Source organism: Melanotaenia boesemani, chromosome 12 (genome assembly GCF_017639745.1).
Source record: "Melanotaenia boesemani isolate fMelBoe1 chromosome 12, fMelBoe1.pri, whole genome shotgun sequence".
NCBI lineage: Eukaryota > Metazoa > Chordata > Actinopteri > Atheriniformes > Melanotaeniidae > Melanotaenia > Melanotaenia boesemani.
This window is the reverse complement of record NC_055693.1, coordinates 23,109,856-23,134,328: the sequence shown is the minus strand read 5'-3', so window position 1 is coordinate 23,134,328 and position 24,473 is coordinate 23,109,856. Positions and strand designations below refer to the sequence as shown.

General features: G+C 37.9%; 1 protein-coding gene across 4 annotated transcripts in view; it reads right to left on the bottom strand.

The window, feature by feature from the left end:
• The window catches only part of epha6 (eph receptor A6), a 196,422-nt gene that overhangs the window by 12,838 nt on the left and 159,111 nt on the right, over nt 1-24,473 (bottom strand). For 3 of the 4 annotated variants that reach the window (XM_042001122.1, XM_042001123.1, XM_042001124.1), the window contains 6 exons: nt 23,615-23,723; nt 12,318-12,388; nt 5,935-6,060; nt 5,054-5,239; nt 892-953; nt 276-485 (listed from right to left, as the gene is read on the bottom strand). In XM_042001122.1, the coding sequence (XP_041857056.1) occupies nt 276-485; nt 892-953; nt 5,054-5,239; nt 5,935-6,060; nt 12,318-12,388; nt 23,615-23,723 (764 nt within the window). The remainder of the gene's footprint in view (nt 1-275; nt 486-891; nt 954-5,053; nt 5,240-5,934; nt 6,061-12,317; nt 12,389-23,614; nt 23,724-24,473) is intronic. The other variant, XM_042001121.1, reaches the window with a different exon arrangement.

Sequence of the window (24,473 nt, the reverse complement as noted above, 5' to 3'; positions counted from 1 at the left end):
TGCAGCTGGATATGTGCATATTTATCAGTTTTTTTGCACAGCAGTGATGGAAAAGTAGGCATCACAGCCTTGAATGTCATGTTGGTACAATCATATCTGACCCAACATGACACTCAAATGTCACATAAAATGAATAATTTAATCTAACTTTAGTGTTTACACGTAACAATAAAAAAATATATTTTCCTGAATTTAACATTTTTAAAATCTTTTTTTTATAAAAAGCATTGAAAAAAATTAGTAACAGTGGGCTCTGTTTGGTGCGTCAAGTGTACCGTTGTGGTGTAAGCAGCCTCTGGGTCGTCCTCCAGCACTCGGGACAGGCCAAAGTCTGATACTTTACACACCAGATTGCTATTGACCAGGATGTTTCGAGCTGCCAGGTCTCGGTGAATGTAACCCATGTCTGATAGATACTTCATGCCTGAGGCGATGCCACGCAGCATGCCGACCAGCTGGATGACAGTGAAGTGACCATCATGTTGCTGCCAGGGAGAATGGGATACAGGGGAAAATACACAGACAGAAATGGAGCCATTATAGAGAAAAAGACAGAGAGAAGAAAATCGCTGAAGGAAAAGTATAGTGGTAGAACTATAAGAGGAGAATACAATGCGCAGACTTTTGTCATTTCTACAGAGACGAGAAAATGGTTTGTTCGGAATTATAGTGACAGAGAAATGACAGGACAATATGCTACAGTAAATGCATCCCATAATTCACACAAGTCATGAGTCACAAAAGTGACTTAGGGGGGGTCTTTTTCTGCCTGCAAGGTGTTACAATGATCTAAGTACAAAGACATGATGGGTACTAAACTATATTTATGGCTCAAGCCATAATCATGAGCACATAATGCTGTGGAAGCTCTCTGATCACTTCAACACTCACCCTTAGGAACGAGTCCAGTGATCCATTTTCCATGTACTCCACAACGATCATCACAGGCCTGCCTGCAAATACACAACAACACACAATTAATTTTTGCTTTTTGGTGATTTTCTTGGTATTACACATTTTTGTGGCTATGAACGTTGCTTCCCAGTGAAGAGAAATTTGTAAGAATGTAAGACTCACAGTGTATCTGTACAAAGTTAAGAATTTGTTTCCCCGCAGTTTTACTAATTGACTGCTAGAAGGTAACTGTCCAGGCCTATTTGCTGGCGAACTGTAAAGCTGAACAGCAGGACCAAAAATTTAAACAGTTTCTCAGGTGAGGTGAAGTCATAATATTGTCTTTCCAATTCAAGTCAGTTTTGTTTAACTTTTTAAATTGTTATAATATCAAATTAATAAGGGTTCATCTGAATGGATGCAATATTTTTTGTCATATTTCACAAAGGTTTGTGAACCCCTAAAAAAACTTGGATTTTTTTAACTGCTCCTCCTCTTTGTTCCAAATAAACACAATTTGGAATAAAAATGCTAAATAAAAAATAATTCCCAGTACAGAATGAAAAAGAAAAAAAAAGTGTGAACCTTCGTGTTAGGAAACATCTTGGCATCAGGTAGTTTCAATGAAGTAATGAGAATATAAATGTGAGTTTTAGGGGTGCATTAAAATTAAAACATGATATTTTTGGTCAAAAATACAGTCTGTTCTTCTCAAATAGCGTGGTGGGAACTATTTTTCTGTCACAACAAACTGGATAATGTGGAGGTTCATTTCTGGTCCTGGATGTTCAAAAATTCTTAAAAAAAAACTTAAAAAGACATGACAACAGCATTTATTTTGGATGCTTTTTTGAGCAAAGGAGGCAAAAGTGCAAGCTTTCTATAGAAAATTAAAGTACCAAATCTCTTTCTTGTCATTTTGAGTCATAACTTTGAGAAAACATCATATGTGTGGGAAGAAGGATATAAAGTTACATCTATTTGTGTCTGATTAGATTAATCAGATTGTTTTTATAATTTGTGCTCACCTCAAGGTCTGAACAGGGGTATAGTGGGGCAGTGGTTGCGGCTGTCACATTATTATGTGCTGTTGGCTGAAACTAAAAAATGTTTGGACACAAATTACACCATCATACACTCGCTCAAAAATGTATGTGATTTACACTTCAACCATTTCTTACACAAGTAAGGGAAAGAGATGGAAAACTGATTTAGTAAATGCACGACGACTCCATCTTTGACCAACTTAAAACCACTTTTTGCTAGCTTTTTAATGGGCAAACATCTGGTACTGTCCAAAACACAACATAATTACGAAAACCAGATGGTGCAAGCATAGTCACTTGAACAGCAACGTTTCATTGTTCCAGTGGATTGGCAATGACGCATCTCTCGCTGCTTCTTCCAATTCATGTTGGCTGCATAGTGTGTGATTATTTTCATTGGAAAGACTAATTCAGTGTTGTGAATACGCATGTGTACATTTTGTGTGATGAGGTAATGCCTTAAAATCTGCTCACAACAGCAAGCCAAACAAATTAAAATGTATGACACATGTCACCTACCACACACACTAACACATGGATACAGAGGTTAAAAAGGATGGATAAGAAAATTCCTTTTCTGTACTATAATATCACTCACTTTACACCAAAGAGGCCTGATGATGTTTTGTTTTTAATCTAAAAATCCTAACACTCCTTTCTTGAATATGATAATCTCTACAGACAAAAATGCAGCAGGGACAGACAGAAAATTACTCGATCAAGCTTAGCTTTCCTCAGCTAATTATCGAGGTCTGGAAACAATATATAGTTGTGCAGTGCAGCACCTGAACAAAAACAAACGCACCTGTCTACCAGAATCTAATGTGTCACCTGTTATTTCAGAGCAGGTATAGCAGTCAGTCACAGCACAATAGTCTCCATAATTAGTCTCTGAAGAACAACAACAGATGGAGGAAGTGATAGATAGAGAGTGAAGAAAAGACAAACTAGGCAGGCAGACAGACAGAGGAGGATACTAGAATGAATGCAGCCTGATGACTACTGCCTAACACAAATGGCTTTTGATTGTGTGATTTGATGCCGGTACTGTATTATGTGTATATGCAGATCTCATCACTTTACTGTAAGAACTTTGAAATAACATGTGACAAACATAAAGATAGAAACGTGTGTGTTTGAATATTGTATATGGAATTAAATTATTTGAAAGACAAAGAAAGAACATGTGGAATTACTTACATTAGCTTTTTTCTAACTGTGAACTTATCTTATTTCAGTTTGAGGAAAATACCTACAGTATATCCAGAGATGTGCTATGTAACTATGATCAAGTCAGATTCTACTAATTTGGTTCTTATAAGTTCTAAAAATATTTGGTTTGAGATTAAATAGGAAAAAGGTTTATACTATCCTGCTTTAATGTATACAAGTAGAGATTTATTCTTTTCATTTAAATTTGATATTTTCTTTTACATTATATGAAAATTTAAAGCTCAACATATAGTAAATTTTTGTTTAAAATGTTTTGTTAAAAAATTTTCTGGGTTTTTTGTATGAAACGTCTGACTGAGCTCAGGTATAAAATGATATTTTGACATCTTAGTTGCTTTTTGTGATTTGATATGAATGGAAATGATTGTGTTAAATCAACATGCAATATTGTGTCATATTGATCAACATTTACTAAATCAAATTGTGTCATGGCAGAATTAGTGATAACTACAAACATCAAGTCACTATCCACTGAATTGATATATTATTGTACGGAGATCAAATGTTTGTTTTATACCTCCACCTTTGCTTTGATGTCTTCCTTGGCTGACCTGCACCTTTCCCTTTAAGAACCTTCCCATTTTGTTTGTACTTACTTTACATTCAAGAAGCATCTGAGTGGGAACATTTTAACCCTTTTACTTTTCAAGGCTGGCTATTGATGAGTCCAAAACAACAATAAGTATCCAAACCTTCTACTAATTTATGACACTAGCTTATTACATTTTCCACTGTGTTTAGTAGCATTTATGAAAGATCTTTTTTCAGTGCTGGCTTTCACAGCAGCATTGTCAGTGTTGCTGAAATCTTTCAGGCAACACATACTTACAATCTATTAAACCTGTTACTATCAGAATTAGAGAAATCTTCTCATTGTCATCTGGGGCTATTTATTTTTTGACCACTACAATGAAATCTATTGGTGCAAAAATGATCAACTAAGTCTTTATCAGCAGGGTCAGAGCTGAAAGGTGTCCTCTATTTGCATTCAAGGAGGGGTTGAAAGTCTTCAGGGGACACATTTATATTCACAGTGATGTCTCAGTTTATACACCCCCTGTAAATACAACCATATGTTGCACTGGATGAGACCCATAAAACAAAGCTCGTTAACAAGTCTACACTTTCTCTCTCTCTCACTTACACACAAGTATAATCCTGCACAAAATATGTGAATTATAAACCTATACATCCTTTGCATGCCGGTCACTTGCATGCACAAACATGTACAAGGTATGACTTAAGGACAAGATCGTGACTATAAACATGAAAAAGTAATTTCAGATAGTGGAAATTATTCAGTATTTTAAAAAGAAACTAGACCACTGAAACCTAAAATGGGTTTTACAGCGATTTACCATTCAAACAACCAAAGGCGTAAATATATCAGACTGTAGTAAACAGTGTAATTGCAGGAGAGATAGAAACTTGAAATGTTACAGCTACATTTTTATGTTCTTTGAATGAAGTCTTGGGCTTGTCATTAGTCAACTAATTTGCTGGGAGATTATTATAATTTCTAATGACAAAAACATTGTTGTTAACTCTTTATTCCATGGAGGAAACTTCTATATGTGTAAAGCAGGGAAATACAGAGGATGCACCAAATTGGTTTTGCACAGCTGAGAATGTTTGTTGTCAGAGGCAACATAAAAATGTGTGTTAGATGGTGCTTACAGTCACTGAACCATTAATCAGTGAAGGTCAATTAATGAAACATTTTTGTATTTAGCATTCATTGAAGTAGTGATTCAAAGATCCGTTGGCTTGTATGAGCTTAGGTGTGGATGCACGTCTTCCTTTCAGTGGTATCAGTGGTGTACAGGTCGATGAATCAGCCGCACATTGTAACAGTGAGTTTCTTTCATTAGCTATCTTACTTTTTGTGACCACACCCTCCAGCCTTATGATGTTGGGGTGGTCAAACTGGCCCATAATAGATGCCTCCCGCAGAAAGTCCCGCCGCTGACGCTCCACATATCCTCCTTTCAGGGTCTTTATTGCCACTGAGATCTCTTTTTTTCCTGGCGTTCTAAGACGGCCGCTGCACACCTCGCCAAATTCACCTGGAAGACACACGAACAAACACATGTTCCTCACACATTAGATGACAATACTTAATACAAAAGACTTTAATAGGTATACTTGCTTAATGCTAATATTAACTTGAATATAACTTCATCTAAATCAAAAATCAGCCTTCAATCCGAACTTAAAGAGATTTTTGTAATGAAGATTACAATGAAAGTGTGGGCCTCACACATATACATACAAGTGACACACAGAATAGTAAGAATTCATATAGCAGGTATCACAACAAACCACCTGGGGGCAGTGTTGCAGTTCTCATCTAACTCCAGCATTATAGCCTCTTCTCTGATGATTTAAACTTCATGATATTTATTTCTTACACCTTCCAAAAAAAAAAAAAAAAAAAAAAAACATTCAATGTATTCTAACGCATTCTTTTGTTCTCTAAACCTATTAAAGTTTTAATATTCCTACACCGTGGTGTGAAAAAATGGCTGTGAAATGCAGGGAGATGAAAAAAGGCATCCTTTTGAATGTGTACAAAGCAGTCGAAGGGATTCACTGCAGTCAAATAGACAGAATGAAAGTGGATCATCTCATATGCACATTTAAAGCTATTGTTATCATGGCTAATGTGAAATGGCCCTCTTCTGCCCACAGGCAGACATGGTGAATCAGTGAGACACAGGTTGGTGAGTGTGCAGCAGTGTGTGCAGGATTGTGTGCATACCAGCTCCGATCACCCTCTCAATGCGGATTCTGGATGGGTCAATCTCCTTGGTGAATTCATTGACAGCCTGTGTGGGATCCTCATATGTATCAGGGTCCACGTATGTCTTTATACCTGGAAAAGGGACTGTGGACAGAAAATAATACAGCTGAGTGTGCATGTTTTTAAAATCCTGAAAAGACTTCAAGTTAAATTTGTTTTCAGCATTTATTGGATTATAAGACATCATAGAACAGCAGCAACAATAATTTAGCCATTTTTAAAGCAAACTCTTAAAATCCAAACACACTTTTCCCAAATGCTATTGATCATGAGACAAAGTTACATGGTTCAATATCTTCACTCCGGCAGAGCACAGGTCTTTTGCTAAAAATTTGTTTGGTAGTGCTGAGTGCTGAGCCCATCTTTTAACATGAGACAAGTTTTTAGCCACTATTCAGTTCAACTGTCCGCCCTGCTGAAGTGTCCTTGAGCAAGCTGATGAATCTTTAACAGACTGCTGCAGCTCTTGCACTGACCACGACCTTTCAGTGGAGGTGAGGGAGGTGGGCTGGATAGAAGCTGTTCTCCTACAGGGATCGAAACAGTATCACAAAACCAAAAACAACTATCAGCTGTCTCTGATGCGTGAAGCGACACCGACTGTTCTCTGCTCAGAATCACACTCGGTGCTGAGGCAGGATGCAGGGAATACGGTACAGGGTTGGGAGGAACCGGTGCTGTAACAGCGAGCACATGCTTGGTTACAAGGTACATGTGCGTGTTTTAATCTTGAATTTCAGAAACCTTCATGGCACCTTGAAAGACTAATTTGATACATCTTTTCATCTTTTCTCTGTTCTTTGCTCTCTGGCCTCAAATCAACTGTCCTCTTAAAACATTCCTCATTTTTCTTTGTCCTCTCCTCTATTGCTGTTCAGCCCGGCTGCCCTCATCCTTATTTCTTTCTCCTTTTGTCTCCCCTTTGCAATTTTCCCTCACCTCACTGCGCGCCCATCTTTATCTTTCTGCTCACTTTCCAACATCTTTCTCTTTCTTTCACCTCTGCAAAACAATCACTGTAGTTTTTTTTTTCCTCATGCCATGAATGATATGTTGGGTATTAAAGACAAAACACAGCAAAAAAGGGAGAAGAGTGCAGAAGCAGGCAACTAAGCTATGCAACCAGATTTAAAAACAAAGAAACAATAAACTTGTGCACAACATCAGTAAAAACTGAGATGTATGGAGGAAGAAGACCTCAAAGGTTGAGACAGAAAACTGAAAACGAGCATGACAGCTAGGAGCATTTGTTTTGTGCTGCTTCTGTCCCCTACTGACGCTTGCTGCTTAGCTCTCCCCTCTGCCTGCATTTCTCAGCCAATATTCTTATTTTTCTACTCAACAAACTCATGAGCAACGGCTCCTGGATACTCATTAGTCACTGGGACTGTATTTTGTGGTAGATTTGGTTGGACACTGCCATTTTTTTTTTAAGACTCTTACAATCTTGTCAGTGTATAGCCTTATCTACAGTTACTCAGGAGCTAAAGCTAACTAGCTGCAAGATGCCACCCTTCTCTACAGATGACTATCACACATTTCTACAGAGGATCAACATGCTGGAAACAAAGATTCAACAGCTTGAGGTGAATGTGGAAGTGAATGGATTGTGTGGAAATGAAACAACCTTGCCTTTAATAAAAAACAGCAGACAAGATTGTGCTAACACACAGCTAATTAGCACAAACTTAGCTGGAAAGAAAAAGGAGGACAATGTACAAGGTAATTAACTCTTTCACCGATAGTCCTCCCTGGAATGCTCTTGGTGCAAAGCCAAAGAGTAAATCATCTCACAGGGAAATGGGAGGACGAGTAACAGGCAGAGCCCAGTTTGCTGAGATTAGCGATGTGACCGGCTGGCCTGCTCTGCCATCCAGACCAAGCACATCCTCAACCCCTCTTATTAGCAAGACACAGTCGTGGCCAGTTATCAGAAGGAAAACTAATAAATCCTCTCCACAACTACCGGACATGCAACTACAGAACAGGTTTGCTCCACTGCTGCAGGATTCTGGATCTACATCCGATGACCAAAATGAAATCTCCCCACACACCCCTGGTGAACAAGTCAGAAAGTAAAAGGCGAAAAGCAAATGGCTGGGCCTTAGACTCTGATTGTTGGTGACTTCGGTGTGAAAGACGTGAGAAATGTGTGTGGAAAATGTACAAAAGTGCTGTGCTTTCCCAAGGATATGGTATCAGATGTGAGAGGCAAAATTATGCAAACTGTGGCGGCGCACCCAACTGTGGAAAACCTCATCCTGCATGTGGGGTCAAATGATGTTGTGAAACAACAATCTGAGGTGCTGAAGCAGGATTTTACTGAACTGCTAGATACGATCAGCTGTCTGAATGCCCGGATATTCATCAGTGGCCCTCTTCCTCCCATCAGAGGAGGAGTGGAGAGATTCAGTAGGCTGTTTAGTCTGAATGCATGGCTGTCGGCTGTATGTACCACACATCCAGTTCATTTCATAGACAACTTCAGTATCTTCTGGGACCGCAGGCACTTTTTTAAGATGGATGGATTCTGCCTGAACAGGTCAGGAGTGAAGCTGTTCGCATTCAACCTGTTTTATTTTCTGAACAGACACTCCGTTCCCTCAGACAAGAACAACAGACAAAAGAGACCAAAACAATGTGATAAGACAGAGCCTAGAGGAAGCCTTAAGAAAAAACCACCTCAGCCCCCTCCCGAAGAAAGTCCTAAAGCGCTCAAAGAGGACCCACCCCCTTCATCTCATCATACTTCATCCAAGTCACCCTCCCTCTCCCCATCCTCCCCACCCCTCCTGGACTTCACCTCCCAGATGAAAGAGCTGGTCACTATTATGACCAAACTAATCCTCATGCCACAGTATGTTTTTGTCCCCCATAAACCCCCCACCGGAGCGACTAAAGGGGGGGCACCCAGCTCCTCCTGTACCACCATGCCAGCTTCATGTTTCGGATGTATGATGTGTGAAGGGTCCAGGCTGTGTAGATAGCGGCAGTCATGATTTTTCCCAGGTCCAGCTGGACCCCTGTTTATTAGAAGGTTCAAAAATATCTGTACTGTTTGGCAACAGAAGGAGAAAAGTAGCTCAGTCAGTACACAGAGAGCTGCTTTCTAAAAAGTTTCCAAGTAGAGTTAACATACCCTGTGAGCCACAGCGTGCCCCCAAACATAGGGTAAACAATTCCAAACCCATTAAGTTAGCTTTATTAAATCTTAGGTCATTAGCAGGGAAAACATTTTTAATTAAGGATTTTATAACTGAGCACAACCTTGATTTTATGTTTTTAACAGAAACTTGGTTAAACCAAGATAACAACGCAGCCACTCTGATAGAGTCAACCCTTCCCAACTTTAGTTTTATCAGTGAGGTCAGACTGAACGGGAGAGGAGGGGGGTTGCAGTTTTATTTAATGAATCATTTCAGTGTAAGCAGTTATCTCTTGGAAGTTTTACTTCTTTTGAAAATGTGGCTCTTCAGTTGAAAGCTTATTGTACAATAATATATCTAAATTTCTATAGACCACCAGGGCACTGCGCAGAATTTTATGAAGAGTTTAGTGAACTGCTGGCTACAATCTGTTTGGATTTTGACTGTGTAATTATTGTTGGTGATCTTAACATCCATGTAGACAATCCTCAGGACAAAGCAACTAAAGATCTGGGTAACAGTCTGGAGAACTTTGGGCTGACTCAGCATTTAACAGAGCACACACACATTAAAGGACACACTCTAGACTTGGTGATTTCGAAGGGTTTGGATGTTTCCAAGGTTACTGTGTGTGATGTGGGCCTGTCTTATCATTACTCTGTTTTCTTTGAGTGTACAGTTTCTGTTCACACAAATGTCTCAACAGAGATGATCACAAAACGCTGTATAACTAAAAACACGACTGGGATGTTTAACCAGGTCTTCTCTTCAACACCTGCCCTGTCAGGCGGTTCAGCCAATGAGCTTGTCACTAGTTGTCACAATGTTAAGTATTATGGATGTCATTGCTCCTATTAAGGTGAAAGTTGTCTCTGGAAAGAAAAAGTCTCCATGGAGAAATTCCACACTGGTAAAGCATGGGAAAAGAGAGTGTCGGAAAGCTGAGCGCAGATGGAGAAAAATCTACAGGTTCATTGTGACATGTATAAAGAGAAACTTCACTCTTATAATCTACAACTGAAGAATGCAAGAAAGTCCTATTTCTCTGACATTTTTAGCAAAAACTATCATAAAGCTCGCGTTTTATTCGCTATTGTTGACAGGTTAACAAACCCTCCTGTGTCAGTAGCACCTGAACTTTATTCCACCATGGCCTGCAATAAGTTTGCCAAATTTTTCATGGAAAAAATAAAAAATATCAGACAAGTAGTTGGTTTATCAACAGCAGGTTCAACAGACATACTGTGTCCAATGAAAACCAGTTTAAGCACCATGACACAGTTTAATCCCATTAACAGCAAAGATCTGGGCGACATCTTATGTCAGCTGAACTTCTCCTCTTGCTGCTTGGACATCCTGCCCACAGGTTTCTTCAAAAAGGTCTCAAAGACTCTGGAGCCAGAGCTGTTACAAATTGTGAACTTATTCTTAATTTCGGGTGTCTTCCCAGAACTTTTAAAAACAGCTGTAATTAAACCCCTGCTAAAAAGGGACAACCTAGACAAGACACAAATGAGCAACTACAAATCTTCCTTTTCTAAGTAAGATAAGTAAGAATTTTTAACACAAAACAACTGCTATGATGTCTTCCAGTCAGGTTTTAGACAGCACCACAGCACTGAGACTGCTCTGACCAAAGTCATTAATGACATTTGTTTGAATACACACGATGGAAAAATGTCAGTCTTAGTCTTACTGGACCTCAGTGCTGTATTTGATACAGTCGACCACAATATATTGCTTAAACGACTGGAGGTGGGCCACTGCGCTACACTGGTTTAAATCTTATTTAGAGAATAGAAAGTACTTTGTGTCAATAGGTAACTTTACATCTGAGCAGACAAAAATTACATGTGGAGTTCCCCAAGGTTCCATCCTGGGGCCTCTTCTGTTTAACATCTACATGCTCCCTCTGGCACAGGTCATGAGGAAAAACAAAATTAGTTACCATAGCTACGCAGATGACACACAGATATATATTACAATGTCACCAGGAGACAGAGGCCTACTATCACCTTAAGAAGATATCAAGGGTAAAAGATCTGATGTCTCAGCAGGACCTGGAAAAACTAGTCTATGCATTCATCTTTAGTCGGCTTGATTATTGTAACAGTATTTTTACAAGTCTACCTAAAAAATCAATTAGACACCTGCAGCTGATTCAGAACTCAGCTGCTCGAGTCCTCACTAAGACCAAGAAAGTGGACCACATCAGTCCAACTCTGAGGTCTTTACACTGGCTGCCTGTTCTTCAGAGGATAGACTTTAAAGTTCTGCTGCTGGTCTATAAAGCTCTGAATGGTTTAGGACCAAAATACATCAGTGACCTCTTGACCCATTATGAACCTGCCAGAACCCTCAGGTCATCTGGATCCAGATTCTTATCAGTTGCCAGAGTCAGAACCAGACATGGAGAAGCTGCATTCAGCTTCTATGCTCCACATGTCTGGAACAAACTCCCAGAAAGCCTCATATCAGCTGAAACACTCAGTTTATTTAAATCAAGGCTGAAGACATACCTGTTCTCTGCTGCATTTCACTAGTTTTTATTTAGAAGTCCAAATCTACATCTGGTTCTTTTAAGCTGGAATCATGTTTTAATATTGTCTTTAACTTTATTTCTTGCATTTTATCCATTTTATTTTATCATATTCCTTCCGCTTTTATTTCATTAATTGCATTTCTTTGAATCTTTATTTATTTCTTTTTTATTTTTTAATGCACTTGTATTGCTTTCTGCACCCTGCTGTAATGATTTATGTAAAGCACTTTGAATTGTCTTGTACACGAAATGTGCTATACAAATAAATTTGCCTTTGCCTTTGATACCTCACTTCATAGTAATATCTAATGAATACAAAAGAACTTCTTTATTCCAGTATTTGACAGTAGCAAGGTGGCATTTTCAGATCCTGTAAAAGCTTGTGCAAAAGTCAAGGAAGTGCACTAAAATCACAAGTGAAAAATTGTGAAATTTAGTGTATTACAAAGAGCAGGTGGCAAGCTGCTAGTTGCTAAATGCACTTTGCTGAGCAACTCTGCTAGCGTCCTTATTCCTTTTTAAAAGACATTCCAGTAAAAGTGATAAACCTGCTAAAATGTTAAATATGATGTAGTTTTTATTAAAATAATATTACAAATAGCAGTCTCACTTTTCAAAAGAGAGCATGCGAAACAACAAACAAATGCGTTTACCATGTCCATTCTGATAATCAGTCTGTCGTTTGTCTTCTGAGGTCATCTTGGCCTTAAAGTACCACTGACACCTGGAACGTTTAGAAAACAGAAATCGAACAGTTGTGTTAAATACTGTGACACATGTAGAACACTGTCTGTACAGAACTCAGGAACATTTAATCAATAAAAACTTTCTCCAAATCAGTCAATCAAGTTGGCTCCTGGACAATCAAACATGCAACAACAGATTTGCACGTTAGTCTTTTTTTAAACATATTTTAACCATGTACTCAGTTTTGTGTTTATATGAAATTTTTTTATGTTTGTTTGTTATATGTGTTTATTCTGCTTTACTTTTGTCTGTTTTTCTAATGAACTGTTTTTTTATCTTAATGCTTGCATGTATGTTGTGTTTTTCTTTCCTCTTACAACAACCTGTCATGGGACTACAGATGAATATTACCCTGAAGAGCTAAATCTGGCATTTTTACATGGTGAACTTCATGTCACTTAATATGTACTGTCCCATTTTAAATAAATAAATTAAAAAAAAAAGCTGACTGACAATAAAATGACCTTTTCATGCTTTAAACTTGGACTGCCACATAGTGGGGGGGATGAAGGAACTAATTACTAGAATAGTATATTTGGGATATTAAAAAGCCTGGAAATGTAAATTTTAGTGGGAGTTGTTCTGAAATTCTACAACCAAACAACAGCCATTTCAGCTGGGGGTGGTAATTTTAGGACAATAGCTCATTGCTTTAGAGACTCTGATAATGGCCAAAAAAACACAAAAGTGTACACTTGCCCCTCCTAGACTCTTTTTATAACAATATTAAAATGTTACTCTGTGATATGATAAATTGTGAAGTGAGAGAAGCACAATTATGCAAAAGGAAGAAAATTTACTTCCTCATTCAGGGATTACTTAGTCGTCTTTTAAACAATGTTAGAAGGACCCTCAGTGGCAGCAGTATTCTTGGTATTTCACATCTCTTTGTAGATAATTCTAAAATACACATTTGGCCTACTTAACGCAATCATGCAGTTACAGAATGAGTTAACTAGACAAGTCCAAGCATTTTCTTCAAATTGACCAGCTAATAGTCAATTCTGTGTATGAAGTTTCTACGTAAAAAGCACGAAAGATGCACATCTGTCTTTAAGGTACATACTTATATACCCAGGTGCATCCTGGAAGTAGTACTTTAAAAATCTCCACTAAAAAGGAATTTGGAAAGTATTGAAAGGAAAAAAAAGATGCCAAGACAGACATGAATCAGGTGATTGAGAACCTTTTTATTTTAACCTCAGAGACCAGTAAGTCTCCATATAATGGATTCATTTCATTAATTCTCTAGTAAAACTATGACAGTGAACAGGCTCAAACACCCAAGATAGAGCTTACACCACTAAAATGGGAATTAGAATAAAATATTGATCACTGAAGCTTATTATAATACAGAAAAAATGTTCACAAAGCAGAAATTGCCTGGCCTTGAGTTAGGTCAGACTTTCTGCTAAAAAAATTAAAATAAAGTTGGAGCTGCAGGTAAAAAATGTGTACACAGTGATTCAGCGTTCTTAGAAAATGAAAAAGAAAAGCATATAAGATGTAAACATGAATTTTCACCTTAAAGAAATTCTAACAAAGAGACCGACACGATTTCTAGACAAACTTTTATTGAAAATGTATAACCATGTAAAAGCTGTCTGGTCCTCCTGTGTGTGAGAGTTGGGGGGGTGTTTATCTGGGTGCCGACAGACTGAGAGGCAGATGATGATGAATAAAAAGCTGCTGGCAAGAAAGTCTGAAAAGCCTAGAGATTATAAGACAGCATCTGTAAAAGACCATGAAGACTTTATCCAAATGCATTCTTGGATTTCACTTTGAAAATGAAGAAAACAAAGTTGTCTGTCAGAATTTCACTCTGAACTGAAACACTGTCTGAATAAATCTGTCAAATTAAAGCAACTGCAAAGAGCTGTATTAGTAATTAGATAAATAGCAGGTAAAGCTTGCTGTGTCTGATCAAGCTTTTCTCATGACCCTTGACTTATGAATTTTGAGTTTTTTCTTCTTCACCTATTCTTTGCTGGAAGGATTTTTTTTTTGTTCTCTGTGTTGCTGCTCATTGCTAGTAAGAAAACATCTGGCTTCAAGATCAGCTGGACAGTGACACTACTACCATCACTATGTTTTACAATCCAAAACAAAATTCTTTTTTCTCTTTTCAAACATAATGTTTCCTATACGAGCCTAAAAAGGTTTATTTTGGTCTCATTTGCACTGGTGACCTGTCCTTGAATAGAGAAAATAAACTTAGCACAAAAAGCAAGGAACTGTGTGTTTGGCAGATTATTTCTCCCGTTTAATAATGCCAACTGGTGTTGTACTACACACTGTTTGAAAGCCACTTTTACAAGGAGGTATAACTTATAAGGATTTTGCTTCTGTGGAATGAGCAGCACAGCTAAATGTGTGGGTAGTGCCATAATTCCCTGTAATACTTTCCTCTTGGTATTCACTCTTGTTTTTGAGATTTAAGAGCTGCCAGGTGTGTGCCAATCACAGATGATTAGCACCTTGCTGAAAAACGGACAGAATGAGATTCTGTGATTATACATCTCCATCCTTCAGGATGACACAGCTCTGAGTCAGGAGCATCACAGAATTTGAGGATGGAATGGCCAGCTGTGAGTCCAGACCTTAATCCAGTTGAATGTGTGTGGGATCAGCTTGGTTGTGCTGTTTGTACTAGAGTGACCAACAACACCTAAGTGAGGATTTGGATGCCATCCCACATCAAAATGTGACCAGGCTGGTGACAAGCATAAAGGGGGAGGTGCCAAGCTGTTGTGGCTGTGTATGGATCTTTCACATACTACTGAGGTCCCAGACAGTGTAAAATGAATAAAGTATAAAAAGAACTAATATGTGTAGTTTTTCCCAAATCCTGTGGAGCACAATCACCCAACCCTCTAAGCAACTCAAAACAAGAGTGTACAACGAGAGAATATTGCAGCAAAACAGAGTGGGACTGTAGCAGATATGTTTTTGTTAGACACTGAAAGAGCTAAGGATTTTTGAGCATTTCGATGGTCAAAAAAAAACTTTAGCGGATATACTTAAACTTGTGTCTGCATGGACATGATCTGAACCAGCTTTTTCTGTGTATCTGAGTGGAAATCCTGCTCATATACATAATAGTGCCATCTCAGAGACTCTAAATATCAGCATTTTGATTTAATGATGCATGCAATCCCTCCTCATGGTAATATATCAGATATTATTAGAGAAATAGAATGTCTTTAAACTCACCTATAAGGTCAAAAATCTAGCCAAACATGGCCCCGTTACCTAAATGTTGTGTAAGGGCTTCATCTGAACATGGCAGGTGAAGGCAGTTTTGGTTGTGGGAGAGGTGGAGCTGTGAAAAGTGCAGTGAGGTGGAAAATAATAGAATAAAAGAAAGAAAGGTGCTTTGAGTTCTCTGAGAGGCTGTATCACATATAAATTTCAAAAAGTATTTTGCAGTGTAGGGCTTAATTAATGACTGTGCGCAATGAGAGACACTCACTCTCAAAGTGGATCCTCTAATAAATGTTCTCATATTTCATCATTTATTAGAAAGATTATAGAATCCTGCTACCTCTCATTACAGTCACACCAAGTGTAGTTAAAAATTATATGTCAGACTTTCAGTTGGTGGTTATATGAACTCAAGGCCAACATGTTACAAGACACATTGTATCTCAAAAAACAGTGTCTTCTGTGTAGAGGAGTGACATGTTACCAGGTTCTTCAGTGTCTCAGTGATGTGTTGTTAAAGAAATGCTGAGAAGAATAAATCTACAATGATTTAAAGTCTAACTTATTGTTGGTTTAAGTCATTTTACAAGATTTGTTGACAGTTGCAGAAAAAAAAGAGAGCAAATCACCAGGACATCCTTTAAATGAATGGCAGCCAAGTAAAAGAGCAGAGCCCAGAGGCTTGACCCAAACCCCCAACAGAGACAGGGCAGAAACAGAAACAGACAGCTCCCACAGTGACACTGGCACTTCAGCAGAGAGGCCCGTCTTCACTGTCACTGCTGCAGACAGGCCTGCTGCTCCCCCAGCTCTGCGCCTCCACACCACTGCGATCCAGATGGGAGATGCTTTCTCCCTGCTGGAGATGAAGCTGGTGGAGCTTAAAAATGGAGGTCAACAGAGTCCAAGAGGATGTGATAGTACTGACAAGTTTTCTGCTAGTTTGTTGAGGTTAAAATAAAAAACTGAGCATGAATAATTCCAATATTAAACATTGATACTATGTAACTTTTAATATAAACATTGCTTACAATCAGGTTTTGTGAGTGTACCACTCTGCAGTATCATTATTACCACCCAGGGTCTTACAGAGGGTGAAATACACTCACTTGGTAATCAGTTGTAAAATTACAACAATGGCCTTTTTGTAGAGCTATCTGAATTCACACTGGCAGAACTAGCTCTGCATCTTATTGAACTTTTAAACCTATTTTAGTAAATTTATTTCTTGCTAAACTGTCCAAGAAGTTTTAGTATTTCTAACAATCAATACATGAAGAGGAACTTCTGCATACTTTGATTAAGCTAAATATGAAAGATATACACAACACTCAGGCACAGAGGTCCTGGTCACAACATAGAGGTCTAGTTGTTTACTACCCCAGTTGATTTGTTACTATCGTGAAAATAGTTTTAGGTGAATTCATGGATTCAGTATAGATTCAAGTTTTCATTTTGTACCATAATAATAAAACAAGGGGTTTGCATAGTTACTGTGATCCTCTGAAAAATAGCTAAATTAAATTTAATATGACATGGGAAATGAAAGTAAAAAGAGCCAAAAGTGAAACATCAATGCAGAAATTGATAAAGCATTAGCCAAAAACTAAATGCTTCTTTTCAGACCTTGAATTAGGAGTTTTTCCTCCATTCACCTGAGGTTGTGTAATGATGCTTTAAATGTAGGGGTACTATGTGTTCCTCTTTGTGGTTATTTTTGTATCTAAAACAGAAAAGATTGTGTCTATGGACTCTATGGACTGCGTTTGAGTTGGTTTGAGGAGGAATGGCTGAGCGAATGACTTCTCTGTTATAATATATTTATTTGAGTTCCACATAAATGAAAGTAAAAGCAAAATTTTAGGTACTGATAGACTTCTTTTTTCCACATGACTTTAGTATTTGTTTGCATTGTTTTAGCTTTAGTCATTTGCACTTGCCACTTTCACTTTTAGGGGTGCTTTTACTGTTTCTTTTACTTGCGTTTGCTTTTCTTTAGCATTTACTATTTGTGACATGTGGACAATGTAAAGGGCTGAGGCCATTTTGTTGTCTTGCGCCTATAACCTGCAGCTCATAAGTTAGTAAAGCTAACCACTAGACTTATCTTCAGAAAAATCCTAAGGTTAAAACATTTGTACACACATACCTTCTTCAGGTAATGAGAAGTGTTTAGAGGTGTTGATAACAGGACACAACACAGGCTTATAAATGCAAAGTGTGATACTGGCTGGACTCGTTTAGGAAGCAAATCCTGTCCCCAAAAACCTGCTATAAGTGTCACACTTTGCATGTACTGTATAAGACTGTTTCATCCTGTCGGCCACGGTACCAAGTTATTGCCAGCAGGAAGGAAGCATTGTCATTTATTTTCTCATTCGTTTACAGATGTTCTTGTTTTATGGCGCTTTCATCATTTCACACACTTTTATCTGATAAGAATGCACACCAATGCTCCTCTCATTAGACTAATACACAACAGATCACTTTAAAACATTAATAAGAATTATATTTATGCAGGCTGGAGTTGGAGAATCTGCACAGAAACATTAAGGTGTAAATACCCAAATATTCAGGAGGAACTCTTTTGTGTCTTTTGTGATGCCTGATTCTTTAGAACTGTTCAAATATGATAAACATCTTCACAATGCATACACAAAAAATTGCTCAAAATTGCCTAAAATGTAATGTGAGACAACAATGCTACCTCAAAAACTAAACAGAAACAGCCTCCCATTTGTGATACAAAAAATTTAGGACCAAACAAAATATTGGAGAGTGGGGTGATGCATTGTGTGACTCAGAAAGTGTGAGATTAAAATACTCAGACTGTGTTAGAGAACAAAGTGTCTGTGAAAGCTTGCTTGCATGAGTGTGTGTTCATGTGATCACATGTGAGCTGCCTTCTTTTTGAGGACTTAACATAATCCGGGTTGCCATATTAGAGCAGGTGTCAGAGGACTGCGGGCCACAGGTTGCCAGATTGGGCTTTGGCTAAGTGAAGTCTGTGGGATCCTGGACACTGATAGACAGAACCGATAACATGGCGGGCACCATGGCAGAGAGGACAAGAAAGGGATTTGGAAAGTAACTGTTGACCTCTGCTGATGGGGTCAAGCTGTTCATTAAAGACATAGTGGCATATGCCTTTATCAGTCTTTTCCAGTCCCATCCTCTGATCCTCTTTATCCGCCTCTCCCTCGGTCTCACTGGCTTTCTTTCTATGTAAAGGCCACACACACAAAGACGGCTATCACACACAAAGACCTTGGCTTCTTCCACTGTTCTCTGGCCCGTTGAGCACCGTGACACTACATATTTACATGTACATATTCACAACCTCTTTACACACCCGCACAGCTCAGTAAAACAACCTTACTTTGAGGTCTAATCAAAGCATCAGCGTAATTCAAACCCCTCTTTTGCCTTCACATCTTTCACCATGACATGTCTCTCTGCTTCTGCTGCTAGCGCAGGCTCAGAAGGAAGGAAGGGTCAAAGAAAATATGAAGTTGTTGCAATGACTGAGATAATTCAGAGTCAGCATATCATAATAAATGTCAAATTTCTCACATAGGCTACATTTCTGCAATCATAATACCTTTGATCTCATTAAAGATCCCACTTTTCACATTTTGCATTAGCAGATGCAAAGTCTAATGTACATTTAGTCAGTCGGGTGTTAAACATCCCTCATGCAGTTGGTCCTCTTAAACCCCCCACTTATGCTGTAAAACCTAACATTTAGGAGAGCTGCATGAGTGAAAGCTCTCATCTGTTTCCAGCATTATGGCGCTATTTGGAGCTTTTTCTTTTTTTATCTAAAAAGAGCCAAAGTTCCTCCCACACATGGCAGAGAGATTGCACATATGACAGACTATGAGAGAGTCGAATAACACTCCATCTACTGCTGCTGCTTTTAGATGGATTCGGGTTAAAAGGCCCTTCTTGTGTTACAAAGCAAAAAGCCGACAGGTCTTGCTTTAGCTGTTTCAACTGGGGTGTGAGTGTCAGTTTTTAATAAAGTGCTAACACAGAAGCATCCAACACACAGTAAGATCACATCACAAAAAGAAGAAATATGCTTTAAATCTCTGCTGTAAAACTGCTGAGTTAAAATTCTTTGACATCTGAATCATAGCTATAATAAAAGCGGGTACTGTGATGTGACACAACTTGTCGCTCAAAATGCTGACCGTATCCATGAAGTTCACAGCTCACTTGTTGAAATTCTTTGGCAGACAGCACACTTTTAGAGCTAAAATGAACGTGAGAGTGTTGGTTGTGCTTCTGTTTTGAGAAAACCACTCATTTTTCACTTAAAACCTTACTTGATGTACTTTTACAGCTTGGATCTTCACAAGTATTATTGAAGAGCTGCATTACATACTACCAGCGTTTTTGACAAAGAATAAAGTGTCAGAAGATAAATTAAATCTTACAACTGGGTGTTGGTATGATTCCGCAATTACTAATCACGTTCAATGAAAAGTGTTACATATCAACAGAGGGTAGAAGCTAAAAATTGTTAAGCAGTGGGTGATTTGTCATCTTCCACAATTATAAAAAAAAGCCCTCAAATCTCAGCATTACTAATTATCACAAAAATGCATGCAGCAGGTGAACAAGTAGGATGGATTTTAAGACTCTTTGCATATTAAATCCTGCTTTAAAGTGTGCAAGAGACAAGAAAAACTAACTTTTTGTTAGTTGAAGCTTAATGACTCATTTCTAAATTTAATAGTGCATGCAAAGCAAGTATATGCACACATTTTACCAAAAGAACAAATTACATAGCCCTTTCATGTTAATTTAAATTGCTTAAACAGAAAAAAACACAGCTGTCAATAACAGGAAAAAAGTAATAAATGGGGAATGTTTTACTTAAACAAAGCAAAATCATCTCTGATTGGAGCATGGATGTTTAACTTGCCAAAAATTTTTAGAACAAGTAAAATTTTCTAACTTCAGACTCATTTGTTGAAACTAGAGTGACCCTGAATGTTATTTCCACCATCTACTGTAGAATATATTCTGAATCTTGAGACTCTGCAGACCAAACACCTACGCAGGTGTTTTCACTTTACATGATTAGATCTCTTCAGAAAGTTGACTGACATCCATCTGATTTGCCTATTTGTTCAAAGAAAAAAAGCATGTCTCGTGTGATCCTTACTGGAATATCATCCCCTGACTGACTATGTACTTAGATTTACCACATCTTCACACAGTATTAACTACTGTACTTGGACTATTTAGCTTTGAATGCACCAGATTTGTATCATTGCAATAATGTGAGTACGTTGACAGATTAATTGCTGAAGTACAACCCACAGCTATACAAAAAAGTTTGTGCTGGTGAATATTTCAGTCTGAGTTTATCTGCAGCACCATTTATTTTTGTTCAGTATGTTCACGGTGAAATGACACATTATTTGGTCATCAAACCCTTCAACTTCACACTTTTGAAACGTGTCTGAAGTGTTGTTGATTTCTGTCTTGCAGTTATACACCACTGCACATTTTCATGCGCACAGACTGTGTGTGTGTATGTTTGTGTGTGTTTATTTGAATTTGTGGAAAGACTATTGATCCCTTTTTTTTCTTCTCTGTACATTTATGTGCATGTGCCTGTCTACATCCAGCATTATGATGGTATATTTTATCTAATTTGTTCTAGATGCATCAAAAGCAGGGGATTTCATTTAATGGATTACAATAGCAGCAATTATTGAGTATTAAAGCACCCGTTCTGACTTGGCTGCAGGATACAGGATGAGATTTATTTTGAGCCACCACATGGAAATATAACATTGTACGTTCATATATAAATATGTGCAAACATCATTATAGTCTATTCTCTTGAGATATCTTTGCCTCTCTTATTTTTAGTAGTGTTATGTGTCCAAAAGCAGTTACTGAAGCAACATAGTTTTGCCAGTGTACTATAGGAAATATTTAATGTGCTCTATGTCATTGAATGTGATGCTAACAATCACACCTAAATGGATCAGATTCATAATGACACTAGTGCTTTCCCTGTCATGGTAAGTTAGTGTGTCTGCTGTGGAGAAGTTACAGTATCTGAGCCTGAGGCTGATCATTGCCGATGAAGTTCCTCATATTCAGTCTATTACTACATTAATTGCCTTACAGACATTCAGGCCATTTAAGGCAGGAGAAACACTTGATGTTTAACCATGACTTCTTTCATGCAGCTGGTTACATAGTCGGCGCTGGTCTTCATGTAAGCTTGTTTTCACACATGAACACCAGAGATGTTCAGGAAAATAAACAAAGGGAAATTTTTTCATTGTTGATGTTGGCACTAACATTTCATAGTTGGGAACTTTCTCCAACAGAGGTACTCTTGCAGCTATTAAAAAAAGAAAGAAAGATGTCTGTGTCTGTCTACAGGCACATAAAAGCAGGAGATGATTCAAAAAGCTGCTGTAAAAATTGCTGTTTTCTTTACAGCATGTCCAGAATAGCAGACAAGACTCCTCAATGACAGTTTTTGCACTGATATCTATCCCACAAATATACGCATATCTACAATAGTAGAATAATAGAGACTAGGGAACAGTATTAAACGGTGATGGTCAACAAACAGGAGCAGGCAGATGGGATAGATGAAGCAATTGTAAGAGACAACAACATCAAGAAGGAGGAAGATGAGACGTTTGAAACAATTTCAGAGGCTGAAAGAAGTTAAAATGATGTAAAAAGTGAAGGCAACACTGGAAGCAGAGACAACTGTAGCACTTTGAGTTGTCACAGATATTTGTCAGAGATTAACATTATTCTTCATCTGACTGGGGGCTTATGGGTCGAAACAACCGCATAAGTGACAATGATTAACTGAAAAGGAGTAAAATGTCATGGTTACCATTGTGAGAAATGTTCATTATGACCAGAAACAAAATGTTTTTCCACGTCATCTGTGGTTGATGTTTAATTTATTCTGTTAAATGACCATTTAATTAATTAATTAGAGCTTAGATTCAGTTCTATAATCAATAATTGAACATGCAGCTGAATTTAAAGTTATATCAAAGGGAACATGTTTAAATGTTTTTAAAAAGTAACAGAATAGTTACTTTCCCAAGTAATTAGTTACTCTTATAATACTGTAACTCCATTACGAACTCAGTTACTTCTTGGGAGACGTAACTAATAACTATAATTAATTACTTTTTAAAGTAATATGTGATGAAAAGTACTTTACTTCATAATAATAATAATAATAATAATAATAATAATAATGGATTACATTTATATAGCGCTTTTCAAGGCACCCAAAGTGCTTTACATTGTATCCATTATTTATTCACTCCTCACTCATACCTGGTGATGGTGAGCTACTTGTGTAGCCACAGCTGCTCTGGGGCAGACTAACAGAAATGTGGCAGCCAATCCGCTGCCAACGGCTCCTCAGACCACCACCAAACATTCATATCCACATTCACACATACATCTTGCCAAGGGATACAATGACAGTGGGAATGGGAATCAAATCGGAGAATAATAGAGATTCATAGAGAATCGGCCTTGAGGGAGTGGAGTGAACAACCTTAACTGCAACCACTGGAAGAACATTGACATATTTTCTATAACTTAACATGCTAAGGCCTTTCAGTACTGTCATACATCAAGATTAAGGTTAAGAAAGGTTTGCACAAAAAACAAAAAAAAAAAGAAAAAAAAAAGGAAAAATTTGCTCATGTGACAGCACTCGACTCTTTTTGAACAAAAACCTATGCACTGATACATGATTATCTAATGCTTATATGCAAAACATCCAAAAGTAGAAAAACGAAGTGAAATAAAAGAGAATCTCATCTATGATAAATGACACACATTTAGTCTGTATAGTTATAAAAAAAGACATCTACCAAGAAGATGTAGTCAACACTAACTGGCTGACTTTTCAGATAATATATTGGAATTTTAAATTTAAACAGAATATTTTCAATCAAGGAAGGTGAATTTATCTTACCTTCCCGTGATGAGGAGGAATAGGGTGAGGATGACAAGAAGGGTAAAACCACCCACTGCTGCTGTGACGATGACTAACACCTGGCCTTGATCAGAAGCAATGTCTGAAGCTGAAGGTGGGGGAGAATCAGTGATAACAGAGAAGAAATTGGGGAGACCAGGAGGAGATAGGGTTGGGCAGGGAGAATGTGTAAAAATGTGGATACAAAAGAAAAGGAGACAAAGCATAGGATGACAAATTTAATGTAAAAAAGGGGGGTAAAGATGAAGAGAGCAGAGGAAAAGAAGATGGGTAGTGGGATAAAGGGAGAAGAAAAAGAACAATTTTAGTTGACATAATCTTGAATATTCCTCCCCATCCATGGACCAGACATGGATCGTGAATGTCCTTCTGATGGACAGATATTATTAAGAGATGTTTGATCAGCTCTTTGTAGTTAAAAAAAACGAATAAAAAAACCTGTCAGCTTTCGTAGTGAAATGATTCATTTGCCTGCTGCTGTTTAATTAATTTTATTCATTCATGAAATTGTGATTTAGTCCGTGATCATTTGGTTAAATTGGGTCCATTTGATATTCATGATTTTCCCCTTTCTGTGTCTTGTCACAAGGCTAACGAATCCCAGATAATTGAAAGATGATTGCTATTACCAAACTTATTTCTATAATATTTCATGGTTAATGAATATGAATTGGAGATCAGGGTGCATGGTGGCGAGCCAAATGACTGAGGCTCATGTGGGTGCGTGGAAGTGTAAAGAGCACATAACAGTGTGAGTGCTGGAGTTGTCAGGAATCTGTGTGTGTATGAGTGTGTGTGTGTTTTGCTTGATAAAAATGACAAACTCTTCAGGGGGAAG